The following is a 19,962-nucleotide window of genomic DNA, read 5'->3' as shown; positions in this document are numbered from 1 at the left end:
TTTACATACTTCTCTTAGTATACGTGTGTATATTTGTACGATGAATTCCTAGGAGGAAAATTTTAGGCCAAAATGTATGATAGATTTTTGCCCAATTGCCCTCCTGAGAGGCTGCTCAAGTTTACAATCTCATCATGAGAACCTAATGAAAGTTACTAACCTCCCCAGACTAAATATATATTTTACATATATACTTACACACATACATACATATGTATACAATAGTGTATATATGAATATACATATATGTGTGTGTATGTGTCTTTGTATCTGTATATATACACACACGCACATACACATATACTCACATACGTGCTACTGATGCTTTAGTGAGACCTCCCAAGGTTAAGGACCTCAAGTGTGGATTTGAACACTCATCTCCCTGGAACTTCACCCTAATTCTCTTCCTGAAATAGGGTCTACGAGCAGTGGGTGAACCTAGCTACATTTCATATCACGCTTCCCTCAAATTTAAGTCTATTGCTATAAATTAGCTAAATCACTCAACGTCACAAAATGAATAAGATGTTTTTGAATACCTATGGCATATGCCCCGACATCCACAGGAATCAAAGCTTGAGTAAGATATTGTGGCCATCCTTAAAAGTTAGTTAAGGAGGGTACATCTTGTTTCTTCCTCTAGATGTAGGGTCCTTTGTGCCCGGGCTCTGGTTTTGCTTCATTTAAGCATGTCATTGAGGCACTTTGGTATGGCCACCGCCTAGGGTCTGGGAGGAAAGTTCCCAAGGTATATTGTGGCTGAGATTTCTGGGTCTCTTCCCTCTCAATGCTCCGTTCCCTCAGTCATTCACGGCATTTTGTTTTCTAGAAGAGGTACGTACAGTAGGCACAGAGAATTTTGCTTTCATTTTCTGCCCACTTCACAGAGTGGGAAGTAGAGACCAGTGCTTTGTAGAGATCTTATTGGCCTGCCTTTCAAACCTTCCCGTCACTTACGGGTGATGGGTCCTTGGTCAAATTAGTTTGCCAGTTTCAGCATCCTAATCACTAAAATGGGGATAACGGCATCTCATCAGGTGCAAGAACGTAATGAGTCATGCACCACAGCCAGCATGGAACCACAGGGTACACAGAAGGCATCTAAAACATGTTCATTCTTGTCCCGAATACCCACTAATTTTTGAGTCCTGCAGGCCTGACAATGTGCTAATAGTCATGACAGTCGTGCAGGGCAGGTGCCTCTAGATTGATTCGTAGATGAGGAAACAGTTCCGGAGGGGTGAGGAAACTACAGTCAGTCGCAAAATCAGGACCTTCTGAGCTATGATGCCCGTTAAGGTCTGTTGGCCTCGGAAATGGATGCTCTTTACTATTTCACTGGTGTTTCTCAAACCAGATAGGGTCCCTGGACATTTCCCTAGGTACCTACCTGCATGTTCCTGAGAATCTATTCCAATTTTTGCTTTTAATTTCAATTATATACACAAATTCACAGTTATAAAAATAAAGTCTTTGGCAGAGATAATTTACAATTCAAATATTCTTAAAGATTAATATTTTGGGGCTTCCCTGGTGGCACAGTGGGTGAGAGTCCGCCTGCCGATGCAGGGGACACGGGTTTGTGCCCCGGTCCGGGAACATCCCACATGCCGCGGAGCGGCTGGGCCCGTGAGCCATGGCCTCTGAGCCTGCGCGTCCGGAGCCTGCGCTCCGCAGCGGGAGGGGCCACAACAGTGAGAGGCCCGCGTACCACAAAAAAAAAAAAAAAGATTAATATTTTGGTTCCTTAAGTCAGTGTCTCTTAAACTGGGATTGACAGACTTATCTTCAACCACCCCATGAGAACATTTTACACCACACAACGCTCAAATTTGAGAAACCTTGAACTAGACCATGTTGCTTTTTTCCTTCTCTCCTCTTTTCCTTCTTCCCTCCGTTCTTTCCATCATGAGCAGTGGTCACAATCTGAACCCCAATCCCCCATGAGAGAATTTACGTTTCTGACTCATAACCGATATGTACCTGGATCAAGGGGTTGAAGAGACCATCCTTTAAAAATATCACGTATTTTTGAATTCACAGGTCTGTTTTTCCCAGCAAGATTTTTCACATCAGCTTTTTTGTCCTCTGAGCCAGGTACTTTCATGCAGTAATCCAGGAAACCATTGGACCTCATGATCTCTGTATAGCCCTTCTCACAGCCGCACACTCCACCCTATAGCAGAAAAAAATGTTGACGGTTACACAGTGAGTTGTGTAGATGAAACAAGAACGCTTTAACTGCTGGAGGCACTTAACATTTGCATGGTATGTCATGGCAATTTAGGGTTTTCCAGCACCAGACTTGCCAAAGAGGTGAAAATTCAATAAATAGTTCATCTTTTTGAATTCCAAAGTCAACCGTTAAATAAATCATCAGTTCTTTCTAGTGGTTTATAATTCTTATACCTTCCAAATATGAAACCGCAATTCTTTGTCAATAGTGGGCATTAACTACAACCTTTTCTCTCTTACAGAGATGTTTAAAGCGTCTAATTAAAAATTAGCCTCAACTCTTCCCCCAGCTGTTTCAGATTCCTGCCCACTCACTCCAACCTGCCCTTGACACTGAGAAGCAAAGCAACAGGAATTATGTACGTATCTTCTTTGAGCTTTATGCTCTTTGAGGTCTATTTCTGCCTCTTTCATTTTCTGCCATTGATCACTAACTAGTCTGAACTGCCTCTCCACTCAAAGGCTTAGTTCTTCACTCAGAGGAGACAGCCCAAGACTGTGGAGAAAAAAAGACTTCACCAAAGGCACACGTCCAAGAGAGGGAGGAGAGAGAGAGAGATAGATAGAGATATTGATATCTTGTAGTAATCCGAGTGTCACATCACATCATCACATTCCTAGTTGGCGTCATGACAAGATGACCTTCATATTTGTGGATTCTTGGTAATTTTCATGTACAATAAACCTCTCCAAGAAACTGATTATGATAAAATATAACGGACGAGGATTTCTATCTGTCTCTGGAAGTGAAACTGAAAATAACTGCTCTTCCTTCCTTCAGCAAACATAAAAGCAATAGAAAAGAATAGAAAATAAGCATACGATTATGAATCTCTATAACTCTGCTATTAGGGCTCCTCACATAAAACTATATCTGGAATTTTCTGAACAGCCTTAATAGCCACTCACATCAGTCCTTATGCATCAGCCAGATTTACTTAGGTCATCAACTCTTGAACACATGATTTTGAGAAGCAACAGATACTAAAACTAAAAATAGGGTACCACAATCTTCCACAAAAAGTACAAGAGACTTCCCTGGTGGCGCAGTGGTTAAGAATCCACCTGCCAATGCAGGGGACACGGGTTCGAGCCCTGGTCCAGGAAGATCCCACATGCAGCGGAGCAACTAAGCCGGTGTGCCACAAGTACTGAGCCCACGCACTGCAACTACTGACGCCCACGCGCCTAGAGCCCGTGCTCCGCAACCAGAGAAGCCAACGTAATGAGAATCCCACGCACCACAACTAGAGAAAGCCCGTGTGCAGCAACGAAGACCCAACACAGCCATCCATCCATACATACATATTTATTTTTAAAGCAAAAGTCAGAAAAGCATATAATTAATAAATGCCTACAGTTTAGGTAGCACTCGTATAATAATGCCAATTATTATAGTATTTCCAGCGGTTTTAATTGAAGACATTATTCAGGGTTCAATGGGGAGAACTAATTACGAAAAATTGGTATATGCTCGGCTATGAAAGCCATCTTTTCAAGATGCATCTCTATTTAGTTTGAGTGAAAAGTTGTAACCAAAGTTTCGAGGGAAATGGTAATTTATGTTTTATTAAAGAGGGTATCCAGAGAGTTGGGGGAAAGCCACACCTTCTACTTAGCAACAGCCTTAGCCCATGAAGTTGCTGCTGATCTCTTTTTTTTTCCAAACTGGAAGCTTAATCACTCACTCGCTTTTCTGTGGTAAAGAATTAACCTAACTTGAAGTAGAAGAGCCATATTAACAGGATGGAGCATCTGAATCATTTTTAACCAAATCATTTTTGGAAAGAACACACTATAAGAAGAAACTCGTTTCTTTGAAAGACAGGGCACACCTTTCTTCTATGCGCACCGCACACAATGAGTGCCACTGTTGAGAATACGTGGCACATTTTGCATTAATTCCTGAGCAGTGGTTGACGGGAATTAAGGCAGAGAAAGGGGAAGAAGATTTTCTGCTTTAAAAAAATGTATACACACACACACACACACACATATAATTATTACCCATAACCACATATTCAACTTATGTAAAATCAACTAAAATTTAGACACAGTACAGTAATCATAGTGTAATCAATTTTAATACATAATATTTAGCAAATATGAACATGCCCTTTTTAATATCTTTCAAAATAGTTTAGGTATATAAAAGGCTAAGAAGGAGGAAATAAATCAACTGAGAACACGTTGATAAATAGAGGATAAACGGAGCTAACATAGATGAGATATCTGAAAGACAGGGTCGGCTGTAGGTGGATTTAGAGAAAAAAAGGCTGCTTTCTTGAACACATGCCCTGGAAAGAAATTCTGAATAGCTGTGATACTCCTGCAAATGCCTCTCTGTGGTATCGTGGGCCCATGGAATTGCTACTTGGGCTGCAGGAGACTGGAAAACATCAGACAGCATACATAGAACACAGCGATTACCATACTCGTCCAAGCCTCCAGCACATGACTCACCTGTGTACAGTAGGAGAAAGGTTTTCTGCAGGCCGGGTTACACTGCCGGATAGCAGCAGGGCGTGCCTGAGGGGAACAGCCTCCTACAAAGGAAATCCCACCGTCATTTACAGATTTTTCTACGATGAATACTCATTTCTTTTCCTCTCTGGCACTGGCTACCTTGTAACAGTATTATCCTTAAAAAATCTGTTTGCTGACAGTGTGGCCCAGTTTGATATGATTGATTACAGTACTCCAGGAAGGGCTGTTTGAGATGGGAAACTCTGCTACAGTAGGGAAGCTGTTTACCGTAGAGATTTTATACCTGTGCATTGGCAGTGTGATTCCATCATATGGCCATGCTTGAGGGCAAAGCCTGTGCGTGTCAGGATCAGTAAAAGAATTAATGAAATCTCAAGTGAAGTTCAGGAGCAGAAAATATATATGCGCGAAGATCTTTCTACATATTTTTTTTTCCCATCTCCCGCATACCCCAACTAGGCACTAGACCAATTCCCAATAACCAAACGGTAAAAGAATGCCACTAATCAATTCATGGGACCACAATATCAAACATTTTGGTAACATCTTAAATGTATTTCAACCCGAATACACAGTCACACAGTCACATACATACTCCCACACCTATTTTTAACAGCAAATGTATACACTCCAGGAGGGATAATCACAGATCTGACATAGTACTTGCAGGTCCTTATTAAATATTTTTGAGTAAATGGATGGGATAATGTCTCTATAGTCTGAAAATCACTGAATATTAGTCATGCCTTCCTGGATTCGAGGTACTGAGCAAAGGAGTTGGCACATGACTCAAGGGCAATATTTAAACTATATTTATATACTACTGGTTGCATTTATAGATTCTAGCCTCTGCATTACTATAATTGTCAAACAATTATAGTTTATGATTTTGTAACTAGCGAAAAGCTTTGGGCTTAAGGCTGTGTAGGGAATAGATCTACATTTACCCTAAGAATGAAACAGCTGAACTCCCACTGTTACTTGAAAAAATAAAACAAATAATCCACACAGGAAAAACAAAACAAAACAAAGCACCACCAGGATCCGGAATGAGCAGGTAGGTGTGAAATTGATCACGTGGGAGTTCGTGCTGCCAGCACAGCCCCGTTGCTGCCAACAGAGCTTGGAGGGGGTGTTTTGCACTCAAACCAGGGATCGCCACCATGCAGTGTGTGAACCCCATGGGGAGAGGATCTCCTGGGAGTCGGGAAGAACCTGTTAGAATTTGTACGGTTTATCTAACATTTAAAATTTAAGAATGAAATTAAGGTCTAATAATACTTAGCAGGTGACACTGGTAGCCTGAACTCATTCATCAGATGGCCCCGTGAGGTACACTGGGCACTCCATACAGAGAATTTGATAGTGGAACCCTTACCAGTCCGTTAACTCTCAGCATGGTGCAGTGTGTGATGCTTTCTGTGGTCCTGGTTAGGTAGATTTACCGTATATTAAGTTTTAACAGTGACTTACAAAATGGACGAGCAGCTTAAAATAAATTATTGTATGGAAAAACTGTGGATTAAAGGGACAACCACTAATGCAAAAACAGGTTAACTAGAAAAAGGTGACGCTAACAATCTTTCTATTCCAATAGAAAAATCAAAATTCTCCTATTCTGATGAGCTCTTAGTCAGCCACAGGACTGAGTAAAAAGAATGACAATTTAATTTTCTCTGATACGAAGGCATCAAAAAAAAAGCCCTTTCAAATGACTGAGAAGACCATTTGTAGAATCAAATTGCATTCACTGTCACAAATGAAGACACCTTCCCTCAATCTATAGTCAGATATTAAATAACGATCATGACTAACACATTGTTAAAAAGTGAAGCTTTCAGTACCTGAACATAAGCATCTATAATTTAAAGCAAAATGTTTTTTTACATCGTTAATATATTTTAATTTTTATTATATCCTTATCAACCCTTTTAATTTCACTTTCTGTACATGTTTCATATCATGATACATTAGCACAGTAGTGAAGGATTTTAGAATACGTTGAGATCTGTTCTCAAATACTTTTTACTGAAAAGGTACATCTTTAAACATTTTAGAGACCATTGTTTTAAACTAACATCTGTCTCTTTCAGTCTTTGTCTCAGATCATGATATTTAAGGAAATCTTATTGTGTTTCAGCTTATTTTTTTAAGTTGTCTGATATATGGGACTTCACATAGAAGTGTTTGCTTTCTAAGATGCAAAGGTCTAATGGCAACTTGTCGTGAAGCTCGTCTAAGGCCACTGCCCAGTCTTTCTTTGCTTATAATTTGTACGCTAATTCTTCTCACCACCAGCAACACTCAGAGATCTTTTTGAAGTGCCCACATGAATCTTAGGCAGGGATACCTGTGACGTTAATGCCATCTGAACGTTGGCACCATACAGTTCGTTCATTATTGTTCCAAAGACTTGCTTTCCATGTGTAGTGATAACATTTACCTCCTGCAAGTAAATACGATAACAGCGGTTCTATTATACGTCACATCAAAGCAGAATAAGCATTGATCAGTCAAGGCTAAGAGTTGAAAAGTGCTCTTGGTACCTGTACAAGGGCGTGTTTCTACAACCTGCTGGGGGCAACTGTCTTGGTTCTCAAAAGACTGAATTATAAATGTCCTTGACCTAGACTGGCGACCCATAGTCTCGAAGCTTCTTCCCTCGATGCAGGTCAGTTCACACGTGCTCCACTCTGACCATTCCGTTAAATGGCAGTCTCCTGGAGGATTGCACAGCACAGAGCAGAGGAAAGAACGTGAAAACTGGCCCTTAACGCCATTTACATGCACAGGTTCATGGTGAGATTTGTGTGGCGGTCCAGTGATGGGGTGGGTTCCAGAAACTATGCATTCCACACTGATAAATCTTCTAATTAGAAAATACTAAGAATGAGGAAGTAATCTATGGTTTAATCTAGTTGAGCAAAAGAGCATCAGACACTACACTGCCATCATTTTGCTTCCAATCATGGCAGTTTTATCTAGAGAACGCTGTGACTACTAGCGGTAATAAAATTTTTAAAAGGAAGTGTAAAGATTACATCAACTCAGTTTTTAAAGAGCAGCGTAACATCATAAAATAGATGTTCACAGAAATCATATAAAGGGAATAAGTCAGTTACTGAAGTGGAATATCTTTGAACTTAAAGAACGTTTAATAATCTAAACATACACACATTTATGTGTATACATATATGTCCATATGTAGGTATGTGCTTTTACACACACACACGTTACATGCCATGTTATAAGGATATATTAAGCCACCTTAAACTCATGTCGTATAAGCTAAGCTGTGTTATTAGGATTAAGATAAACTCGTAAATCTTCTGTAACTAATAATGACCTTCACGATTACATAGAACTTGACTGTTTAACAGAGTGTTTCTGTGCACTTACAGCCTTACTTGTCCCCACCCATGTCATCACCCAGGGGTTCATCCACTCATGGATTCCGTCAATATTTTTTGAGCGCTGGCCAATGTGCTAGGTGCTGTCAGGTCAGGTATTATTAACACATTTTCTAGATGGAGCAACCATTGCTCAAAGGGACCAGACTGTATGTCCCAGGTAAAACACCAGTGAAGTGATACTGACAAGATTCTAACTTAGCTCTTAAATTTCCAAGTCCAGTGCTTTTCTTCCCCCCTCTGGCCTACTTTGCCTCTGTTGAAGCTGTGAGGTATATTCCAAAGTGATAACCACAATGACAAATGAATTAAAGTTAGTTAAAAACTTCAACTTGGACGAGAGAGAACTCAGGAAATTAACAGAAAAGAAAGAAATAGAAAGGTCACCATGGAAGGCATTCCCGATCATTTAAAATTGCCTACCTGGGCAAGGCACAGAACATGGCTGCTTCAGGATGCCATCTTGAAAGGGCACCTCTCCACACAGTGCATTGTCTACAGGTACAGTCCAGTGAGACATTGAACCACTGTGGACCACACAGGAGAGGCTGCGGGTCTGGACTCCTTCCCCACAGTCTCCACCCTGTCAGAGGAAAGGATGCTGTCAGCATTACCCAAATCATGATCATCTCAAAGTTTGGGCTCCTGCCATCTCTTGCTCAACAAAACCCTAGTTGCGTATTCCGGCAGCTTCCTCCTCTTGAGAGTTATCTTTCAGTTGTTGACAATAAGGCATCCCTGAGCAATTCTCCTAGAGCTGATAGAGCAACTAAAAGTACAAATGAAGATCTATGCCGTGGAATTTATGCACTCAGAATATGATGATTCATTTTGGAACTCAGCCAGGATTGACTGAAAAAAAAACAATACCTGATTTGTCTAGGTGTATGTGATAAAATGGCCTAGTCCATAATCACTCCCCCAAGAGAGCATGTACAGCCACAGAGCGTTCATTTCTCTTTTCTTTGCTTCTTTTTCTTTTGTAGGGAATTCAGTACTTTCTCACATGGATTAGGTTTGGGTTTCCAGTAAAACGCTGATTTTCTCTATTGCCACGAGAAGTTGTTTTCCCAGAATGCCTTCTGTGCTGAATACTATTCTTTGAAGATATTTCATACAAGTCCCGCTGATATTATTCTTGGCGACTAGAAAAAAACTGTGCAGTGTCTCACAGAAACAGAAGTTTAGAATTGGAAGGCACGTTGTGGTTATCTAGTGCAACCATCTGCCTGATGAAAGATTTCCTACCGTAACATTTTTAGCAGATACCCATGAGATGAGTATTATCTCCTCAGTTTTAGTCAGGTGCTCCTACTTCAAGAAAAGTCCACTGGCTATTTGGATAACTGTAGAGGGGTGGCTCTGTTTTTGCACAAATGCCTTAGAAAACAGAGCCTAAGACAAAGCTTCTACACTAAGGATGTGAAATCCCGGGATAGCAAGAGTGAGGGTGAAATAGCCATCGCAGGTATGGAGGAAAAGGAAATACAAGGTAGTGTGTTGTCAACTGGCCTAAACTTCCGAGCAAACACAGCTGGTTTCTTGGTCAATCACATCTTCTAGACAGGCTGTAGGACCATCCATGAGGTGGGGAGGGAGGAAAAAGGGAGAGACATTACATGTAGCTCCTCCTTGGATTCAGTCCTCATTGATCAACCTTCACCCCGTGGAGTATTAACTCCTCTGTATTTCCAAGGTATGTTACTCAGCTCCCGCTAAGTCCAGAAACTGGTGGAAGAGCTACAGCTTTCATGACTACTACTGGTACGGATGGAGAGAGAGAGAGGGAGAGAGAGGATGACCCTCTGCACGGGCTGTGTTGCTGCAGGTAAGGATATGCTCCACGTTACAAATCATTATTAGGTGACAGTCAGACAACCGGGCTCTGTACTGGGAAACTGAGTTTCAGCTCCTTCTTATTTCCCACCCGCCTCCCACCTCAACAGAACCCAGAAACTGCATTGCTAGGCCTGGGAGCTTCTGTGGCCGTGGCAGCAGCAGGAGCGAAGAGGGATGGGGTGGGCGGTTTCGAAAGCAGCCGTGACAGTGCTTCTGGGCATGCAGCGGGTGACCCAGGGGTTGACGGGCCTGCTGAGCACCAGCCAGGTCAAGGCACTGAGGCAGCGCCTGCTGAGCGTCAAGGGCAGGTTGTGGATGGACTGCCGGATGTGCAGGATGGTACAGAGCGGCTGCTGAGAAAAATTCTTTACAGAAGGAAGTTCGGATTCAAAGCCACACTGGCAGAAAGGAAAAGGGGAGACTTGGAGGAGACTTTTCCTGTCCTCCTCCTGAGTTGCAGCAACGTAGGGCCTGATGAAACTGAGCAGACACACAAATAGGAACGACCACCTCATTTTCTAGAGCCGTCTTCACGAGAATTATCATTTGTTTATCTAACAAGGGCAAGCCCCACACTGGATCTATCAACACCTCATAGCTGCTCTACTCGTCTCTACGGTCACCGTGAAACTGTTTAAAACAGGCAACCTAATCTTGAACCTAAGTGTGCTTCTTTTTGGAGAAGTAGAAGTTCAACACCAATTCACAATATATTCATTCAAACCAAATGTTCTGGTAAATGTTCACTCCCTAAAGTGGAAAATACCTAGCGTAAGTTAAATTTCTGTTTGGGATTCTCTCTAAGTGATAGGATTCTCTCTATCACTTATTATTCCAGATGATGGGTCCACGGCAGAATTGTCTAAGGTGTACGTTTCGCTATAGAGTGTCAGAGTTCGTGAACTTGGAGTCTGAAGATACTGTAGCATGTCTGAAATTTGAAGTTACTGCTCTCTGGAACCTCCGGTAACAAGGAGATGCAATTGATTAGAGCTTTGTTTGACATTCCAGGAGATGGGGTGTGCAGAAGTGACAGGAAACAAGTCTACATCAGGGATCACTTTCAAAACCAAGACGAACAATAATGTGCTCCTAGTATGTATCCATGATCAACCTTAATCTCGTACCTTGACAACAACAGCTACTATATGAAGAGGAATCACCGTCAGCATGATAGCTTCATTCATAAAGCAAGCATTCATTCAATCTCACTCACGAGACTTCACACGCTCGGGCTTGAAAACAGAGCCTGGTGTCTTAGAACCAGATGGTCAACGGCAAGGATCCTGTCACTGACTCTCTCCTGTCCAGATCATTAAGGGACTTTCTGTATACTCTGAATCGGCATCACCAGATGTGGATCAGCAGATGGTGCTAATAATCATAGTCAGAGCTGTAATCAAACCTGTAACAACAGCCTCAATTTACTGAGCTCTGAACTTACGTCAGATACTATGCTAGGCACTACATATTAGTTTGTCTACCCTACCAAAACCCCCTAGCAAAACAGCTACTCTTGCTACCCCCCATGATATACATAAGAAAACAGAGGTTTGGAGAGTTTGAGAACTTGACAAAAACTGCAGAGCGAGGAACTGGAAAAAATCTTGACCAAAATGAGGCCCTGCTGGACTCCAGAGTCTGACCTCCGAAACGGGTTTTGCAGCATACGTGTGGATGCGTGCTATCAGCTGGGGAACTTGGGAAGAGTTAGGAAACCCCAGAAAAAAACTGAAGCCTGAGGATAAAGATTTCCATTTGCAAATCCCTTTCCACATCAGACGGAGGCAGGATTGGCATATCCACTGAGCCCTGTGCGAGCTTCTCTTATTAGGGTTCGGTACATTTGATGGCAATCAGCCACTTCAACATCTCTACCACCTCCAGTGAATGAGCTTTCAACCTGCATTTGGCAGGTATTACAGAACGAGGAGAAGCAGGACAGCTGTGGGAGAAGTGCGCTTCCTTTGTGTGCGGAGGCCCACGTGTATTTTCATCAGGAATTCCCCAAACTCAGCTTACATAAATGTTTAAGAAAAGGCAACTCGCTGAAAAGATATTGTGTTAATTTACCTCACAAAGCATTCACAAGTAGGCTTTGAAGAGCGGGAGTACAGTTCAAACTCAGGAAAAATTCAACTCAAATATCATCAAGATTCACTTTCTCTTTTGCCTCTGCTTTTTAGCGTCACCTTCTTTGTTCTTCTTGCTTCTAAGTGACTAACTTTACCTACAAGGTGGGAAAATGTGGCAGCTAAGAATTCCTGAAGATAGTATCTTTGAACAGCTTCAATGCCATTCCAGATTCTTGGGGAAGAATGCTGACTGGCCTCCTTTGGGTAAGGTGCCCACAAAGGAATAATTACTACAGCCTTGGTTTTTGAGAGCTTTGCCTGGATTGAGTCCAACTCCAGTTGCCTCCCGACTGGCAGTGTCAGTGAGGGAATAACCTCATCTAGAAATCTGAGACACTTCTCAAATTTCTAGATACACCTGCTCTCATGGTCTCCAGGGCCTCCGTGCCCGGGTATCTCCAATAGAAGCCACAACGCCCCCTCTCTATCCCCACCAGCACTGCTACAGAGAATGTTCGCAACCCACCACTCTGGCCCCTGTGGTTCTGGCTAAAGCTCAATACTTGACAGCAAACTGAAACATTACATTTGACATTTCCCCTTAATGTTCCTATGGGACAAATTGGCAGACATGTCTATTAAAAAAAAAAAAAGGTTCCTGATACCTGAGAAGGTAAAAGGGAAAGTACAAAAGAACATGTGAGGTACAGTAGCAGTTGTATGGCTGGTAAGACGTGGAGTGTGGAGTTTGTCCCCCATCCTTCCCCTCTTCTTCCTGTGTTTTCTCTCCCTTCCCCTGCAATGGGTTCCTGAATTCTTTGAATTTATTTTCTGTACTTTCTCAACAATTATCAGGAGAAATCTTCCATTTTCTTAATTGTGATTCCAAGCAGCACTTAAAAAATTGCTGAAGGTTCAGGAAAGAGGGTTTTAGCCTAAGACAAAGTATTCGTATTTAAAGCTATTAGGTTACTATTTAATTAATTAGCATGGTTACCTTCTTTTCTGTAAAAAGGAGACTGAACAAATGTACCACGCATTTTTGTTCCTCTGGGACTTATTAAAATACATGGGCATTTAACTTCTGCAAGGTAATAATGGTGCATGGCAATGTCATCCTGACAGGAACGCTAAACATCTCCATGAGAATACTCTGCAGGTTTCTTAATGCATAATCCAAGTTATTGTTACCTAATTAAAATCTGCTTTGGAATATGAACTGAAGGATAAACCAGTAAAATAAGAATAGAGAAAATCAACGTGCTTTTCTTATACAAGAAGCCAGAGAGAAAAATGCCCTAGAGGATCTTTGCTGACCCAGCAAAAGTTCTGGGTATGTGATATATTATGTTACTAGGCATTTATATTTCAGGTCAATAAAAAGCAATCATTGAGGAAAATGTAGTAACCTTGGTTCGCGTAATGATGTTAAAATATAACTTTCATACACTTTTGGTTTTCTGCCCACATGCAAGATTTTGTCTAAGCCTAAAAGTGCTTTTTTAGGAAATAGAGTCTACGGCAAGCTGTGCATTTCCATAGCATCAGGGTTTTGCCTAATTGCATAATGCTTTGATATTTCCAACAAGCCAAGAAGATAGAGAATTTTTGAGAAGGCCAAAGAGATTGGAAGTCCCCTGAACCAGCTTATTATAAATAGTGCCTAATGAACGGCTATTTATTTTCCTAGCAATATCACTCTGTGTGAGGTTAAGTCATTTGGTTCTTTTTTCCATGTTCTCCATTGCATAAAAATACACCGTGCCAGGCCCCTGGTATTGTGAAATTTATGCCATCAGCACAGAGGTTTGACTAGACAAGTGCTTTGGACATACTGAGAAGCATTTCTCTGTCATTCCATGACCTACCTCCAATTTACATGCAGACCAGTTGCTGAGGACCCAGCTGTAGCAGGGGGTCACTGGGCAGGTTTTCTGCTGGGTAAGCTCTGTGGGGCATGGCCGTCCTTCTCCTTGGGTTGGCATAATGATAAATCGAGTCCGGCTCATTCGACCTAAAATGATAAGGAAGATGTCAGCTTTTCCCTTAGAGTTTGGCTTGGAAAGGGAATTAAAGGACAGAATGTTGCCTTACATACAAAAGGCTTCATTAAAACACACTGAACTTTGTCACGTCCAGGTTTCAGTTTTTCTGCCATTTTAATTTAGGTTTCTATGGAGACACAAGTTATCTAAGGTCTGCATAACGCTTAAGGATCTGAACTTCTGTCTGTCTTCTACTTTAGCCGGCTTAACTCCAAACTCTGTATTGTTGCCAAATAGACTGATCGCCATAAACACTGGCTGAATGTCAACAAATATTTATCTATTAAGCTTTAAAATAATCCAAGAATCCTGCCTTGGGCTAGGGAATATAGTGGTGAAAACGCCAGATGTACCTTCTACCTTCACAGACCTTATATTCCATGCTAGGATTACAAATACTAAAGAAAAATAGAGTTGTATCTTCCTTGTTAGGTTCTAAATCAGAAAGGTAAAAATTGCATATAATCCAAATTACCCTGGAAAATTCCCTAGGAGGGTGCCACCCTGAGGTTCCAATAGTGTCTCTCCATTAATTCAACATGGCCAATTTTCCTAGATTTTAGGACCAATTTCTTTTTTCACTGAGTACAAGATAAAATTGTTGACTTGTGTGAAGAAGCCATGTTGTTTGAAACACATATGTTCAAATGCTGGTCCTCCATTTCCTAATGAAAGGAAATTGGTTAATAAGAATAGCTCAAGAAAGAGTAGGGCTCCCATGTCATCTTATACCCACTCCTAGGCATCAGGTCATAAGCTCATTAAGTGGAAGAGGGGATAGAATTTAAGTGTTTTTGTTTCTGTCTCTTGCTCTCCCTCCTACTCCCTCTTGTCCTTACTCCTTTTTTACTGGTGAGGTATGATGTGCATATAGTTTCATTACTATTAGCTATCTGTGAATCCATGCCCTTCCATTGGTGTTATAAAGTTAATTATGTAATTGTATCTGTGATAAATGTTAACGGAAAAACAGAAGGTCCTATGAGAGCATGTTATGGGGATGCCGCCCGGTCTGGGAAGGAATCAGTTGAGCAGTTGAGCTTTAAGCAGAAATCTGAAGGAGCAGAACAGGTTTGAGGGCCTGACAGGCCAGTGTGGCTGGACAGAAAGAGCTAAGAAGAGACTAGGTTGAGGGAATACTGTTAAAGCTATTAAAAGTGGGGTCTTTTCGTTGATGTCAAAGATTCTACATTTACCTCTTAAGAGAAATGGAAAGAGAGTAATGACTTCACTTCTGCACAGAATTCACTTGAAAACCTTGGCTAAGAATTCCCACATGCCCTCAAGTTCAGGGAGAAGTAAGGGTAACTCACACCTTCAGTGAACTAGACCTCTTAGTGACCACCAGAATATTATCATAGATTTGGTGGTAAACTAATTCTCTCTGAGAAGACCCTTGAGGAAAACTAGGAAGTTCTAGTCATTGGATTCTAAATTCCTTGAGGCCTGGGATTCTGTCCCTAACATGGTACTCCATATATATTAAGCACTAACTGAATATTTGTTTAATTCATATTTTTATAAATTGTCTATATGATATTATCTGGTATCTGAAAATGTGTGATGATATATCACCGCAATTATTTGGCAGATACCACGTGGTAAGCGATTTTCTAAATACTTTAAATATACTGACTCACTGAATAATCATAACAACCCCGGAGGGAAATGCTATTATTTTTCCATATTATAGGTAACATAGGCTTTGAGAATAACAGAATCTACCCATTCTGCCCCCTGGGCACTGAGAAGAACATATGCTTTGGACAGATGTTCCTTCCCAGCACCACTCAAATCAAATCATACAGGTTGGACATCACCTTATTCATATGAAACACTGTCCCTGCTTGATGAACACATTTGGCTCAAGATTTCACATTAATTCTTGTTTAAATACTCTTCAGTTTTATGATAATCTTTATGTTTATTCTCTTGAACTAAGTATCTACTACCCGAATGTCATTATCATTGCACTCTGGTCTCTATCCATCTATGTAAGAATAATGACAACGTAGTATCACTTTTATCACAGCTAAAGAGGTTCTATTTCATTAAAACCAAATAACTTCAAGCTTGTTCTTGAACTGCTGGCATGCATCATGGCCATTACTTTAGGACTATTTTATTGATTTCCATTAAAGTGACAGATATTTTCTGCTGGACATCAAGGTGGGGGGAACCTAATGAAGTCAATGGAAAAAAAAATGATGCCGTTACTTTTTGAAATAATGAAGTCTTACAACCACTCACTGAAAGCACATCCATATGGTTTCTCTGCCTTTTGCTATCCAAACACCAAGATACGATTTTCAAACGATGCCAACTTCTATCAAGAAGCATATAATCATTCTACATTTTGAAGTATATTATCATGTTTAATTGGCTAATATTAAAGTTCGTAAGAAAAATATTGCTAATGAAGGCACGAGGGTATAAAAGGTACCTACTGCACCTCAAGTTTCTTTGGGTTACTTGATATCTTTTAATAAGTTCCTTTTTCTAAGTCAGGGGTATTTGGCTGTCTAAATTAAATAATCAGAGAAAGTATCCCTTAAATTAGGCACTTTCCCCACAATTCCTGAAGTTGTAAATATAAAATCTAGCTACATGGAATACAGATGGTATAGACAAGGAGGCCCACCATTTCCAATGGTCCTGGGAATTCTAAACATCACACTGGATGTAATATTCAACCTTGCACCTATCTCTCGGCAGTAATTATTCTATTATAAAAGGGACCTCTAACGGCAGGAGACTTAAGGAATTGTTTTGTGATAGTGATTTCTCATGACAGGAGAAAGCAGGGGAGGATGTGGGCAAATGAAAGATATTTAAAGTTATGATCTGATATAGAATATGAGAAAAAGAACATTTTAAAATAGCTGATGAATGGTGCTAAGAAACCTGGACTTGGCATCAAAATTCTCTAGTTGGAAACAGTTCTCTCAAATTAACAGCTTGTAAATGATGTGACTGTATGAAAGTACTTTAACTCCTCTGAGCATAAATTTCCTCTCCTGTAAAATAAAATTAAGTATACGGAGAGTCACTATCTGAGGATAATTCATGCTGGGGAAAATGCTACTTAAAAATGAATGTATTTCAAATAGGAATTCAATTATTTTTAATAAATAATGAAAAATGTCTAAATGGGACTTTTTCTGCAAGTAAAAAGTATGCAAGTGGGTTTATTTTATCTAATATCAACTACCATGCAGGTAATTGCAACTATGCAGTTATTATTAGGACAAAGAATAAATCAACCATTGATATTTTTTACATAATTTTATGATGACCCTATGAAAGTTTTATTCTATTGTGACTGGCTTTTGCGGTTTGATCATAGAATCTTTGTTATTTGAGTCACTTTTCATCAATTTTCTCAAGAGCTCCGCTTAATCTTTGGTGTACAGATTGCTCCATTTTGTGCCCCTTTTTTGTGGGTAAACATTCCATTTGCAGCTAGAGACGGACCAACAAATACCTTGATGCAATGACAGGGCATGTGCGTTAATCCAGGAGACTCGTTGACTGGGGGACGGCTTTATAAGTGGTCAGTTCAACAGCAAATATTTTAATAGTATGAGGGGTTTTGCTTCCTATAGATCTCACAGTTATGCTGATTCAGGTGAAGAATACTGAGATGATGAGGACTCCTTGGACTAATCTCATGTTGTATATGAATTTAAAAATACCATATATGAACTACCTTAACAACATAACTAAAATAGAGTAGGTGCTGGCTAAATCTTAATATTTTTAATCATTTATTTTGACAACTACTATTTCATATCAATTCCTAGACCTGGCCCTGGAACAAACCTGTAATGGGTATATAAAGCATGCTACTTGTATTCTATTGGGCTTTTTCACATTAAATGCACACAGCTACGAAGTCCATAATGATTTAGCCTGGTCCCACCCAACCTCTTACACCCTAGCCTACACTCCTTCTGCCCTCGGAGTAAGAGTGAAGGTGGCTGCCGTCCACATCCTCATGCTTCCAATCTAAGAATAAGAGAAATTTCTTGGACACTCTCCAGACAACTCTTGTTTGGGTTTACAAATCTATTTGAAACCTGAATTCAATAGTTGATATAGACAATATGTTTAATGGGTAATACCAATGAGATATAGAAACTGATTCTCTTATTCTTCTGCACTTCAGGCTATAAAAGAGAGAAAAGCACTAGCTCCAAAATGTTTCCACTTGAATAAAGACCCAGATTACTGTAGGTTAAGTTTGCTAGCAATTCTCTCTGAAACTTTTCCTCCCCTCCCTTTAGGAATATTGGGAACTCATTATAAGCAACAGTGATACTAGGCCTACTGTTAAATTAGCAATAATTTCTGGCATTGAAGGAAAAAGGATCGCATGGTAAGACTTCCAGAAGAAAACAGATAGTGGGGCACACTAGTTGTAACAACACACATCCCCCCTCAAAGAAAGGCCAATACTGGTATCTGCATACAGGTTTAAAGCATATTGGACCAGATCACACTCCCATTGAACTCAGCAGCGGTCAGGCTTCACTCTGAGGCTCCACTGACAAAGGGGATGTGGGAAATTTTAAGCAGTAAAAAAAAAAAAAACCCTCAAAACACGTTACATAGGGCTTCCCTGGTGGCGCAGTGGTTGGGAGTCCGCCTGCCGATGCAGGGGACACGGGTTCGTGCCCCGGTCCGGGAAGATCCCACATGCCGCGGAGCGGCTGGGCCCGTGAGCCATGGCCGCTGAGCCTACGCGTCCGGAGCCTGTGCTCCGCAACGGGAGAGGCCACAGCAGTGAGAGTCCCGCGTACCGCAAAAAAAAAAAACCAAAAACAACAAAAAACTCGTTATATATTTGTCAATGTATACATTCATAAAATAGAGATGGAGTCAAACACAATGGTTCTCTGTTCCGACCATACACTCAGATCCGGGGAGCCAGTCACCAACACTGTTACAGTGATAGGCTCTACACAATGGTTCTTCTGGGGCCCTGACAGATGCTCATCGAATTAACTGAAAATCATGGTTTTGATAGCCCTGGACAATTTGAATACGACCCAGGCACACAATGCAAAGTACGTTTGAATGGGAAATTGGAAAAGGAAATACAAGAATAGAGCAATGAAGAACATACCTGTTTAACCTTAAATAGTTCATTAAATATCTGAGCAATTTATATGAACCTACCTATAAACTCCAACATACCGTAGCCATGTAAATACGAAGACAGTAGTATATGAAGTCACTTTGAGCTTATAGAATGTTATTTGAATATTACTGTTACTGGTTTGCTTTCCACCTGGGAACTATTTTTTTTTAACCATGAGTTACATTTTCAAGGCGTGTGCACAACCGTTGGCAGGGAATGGTCTTCCTGAGCTGACATCTGTAAGGGTTGGCCAACCTACACCACAAAGAATGACGTTCAGTGTCACTAACCTCAAGGTGATGACGGTCCTTCCTGATATGCACCAAAAAATTAGGTTACTGAATAAACTGTTTCCATTTTTAAGTATTTGCTACTTTGAATTTATTCTTAAGCCTTTGGTGGCTGCTACCTAGTATCAGTCAGTTGAAAATACTAGCAGATTACAAAATAAATGAAAACAGAAGCAAAGGGATACTAACAACCACCTCGTTAATAGCTGGTCAGGTCAATCTATTAATCAGTTTTAATCACACATGTCTCTGTGGTTAAGGCAATTTATTGTATAATACCTTTTGTCATTATAAAAGTATTCCTCATTATGGAGGGAGGGTCTAAATTAATTGAGTGAATACAACGTTCTAGGATATAGAGATGATATAGCATATTCTTGCTTAGTTCTGTTCCCTTCCTTATCCTGCTTTCTTTGTTTTCTTTCCCCTGAGAGCACC

General features: G+C 40.6%; 1 protein-coding gene across 1 annotated transcript in view; it reads right to left on the bottom strand.

Moving 5' to 3' along the window:
- Window positions 1–19,962, bottom strand: part of THSD7B (thrombospondin type 1 domain containing 7B) — a 760,956-nt gene that overhangs the window by 9,980 nt on the left and 731,014 nt on the right. The window contains exons 20-25 of the mRNA XM_065880761.1: window positions 13,915–14,060; window positions 8,556–8,715; window positions 7,269–7,442; window positions 7,073–7,168; window positions 4,699–4,781; window positions 1,984–2,176 (exon numbers count right to left, since the gene is read on the bottom strand). Coding sequence (XP_065736833.1) covers window positions 1,984–2,176; window positions 4,699–4,781; window positions 7,073–7,168; window positions 7,269–7,442; window positions 8,556–8,715; window positions 13,915–14,060 — 852 coding nt within the window. The remainder of the gene's footprint in view (window positions 1–1,983; window positions 2,177–4,698; window positions 4,782–7,072; window positions 7,169–7,268; window positions 7,443–8,555; window positions 8,716–13,914; window positions 14,061–19,962) is intronic.

The sequence above is a fragment of the Phocoena phocoena genome, chromosome 7, assembly GCF_963924675.1.
Source record: "Phocoena phocoena chromosome 7, mPhoPho1.1, whole genome shotgun sequence".
Classification (NCBI taxonomy): Eukaryota; Metazoa; Chordata; class Mammalia; order Artiodactyla; family Phocoenidae; genus Phocoena; species Phocoena phocoena.
Note: the sequence above shows the minus strand (reverse complement) of the source record. Positions and strands in the feature narration are given on the sequence as shown.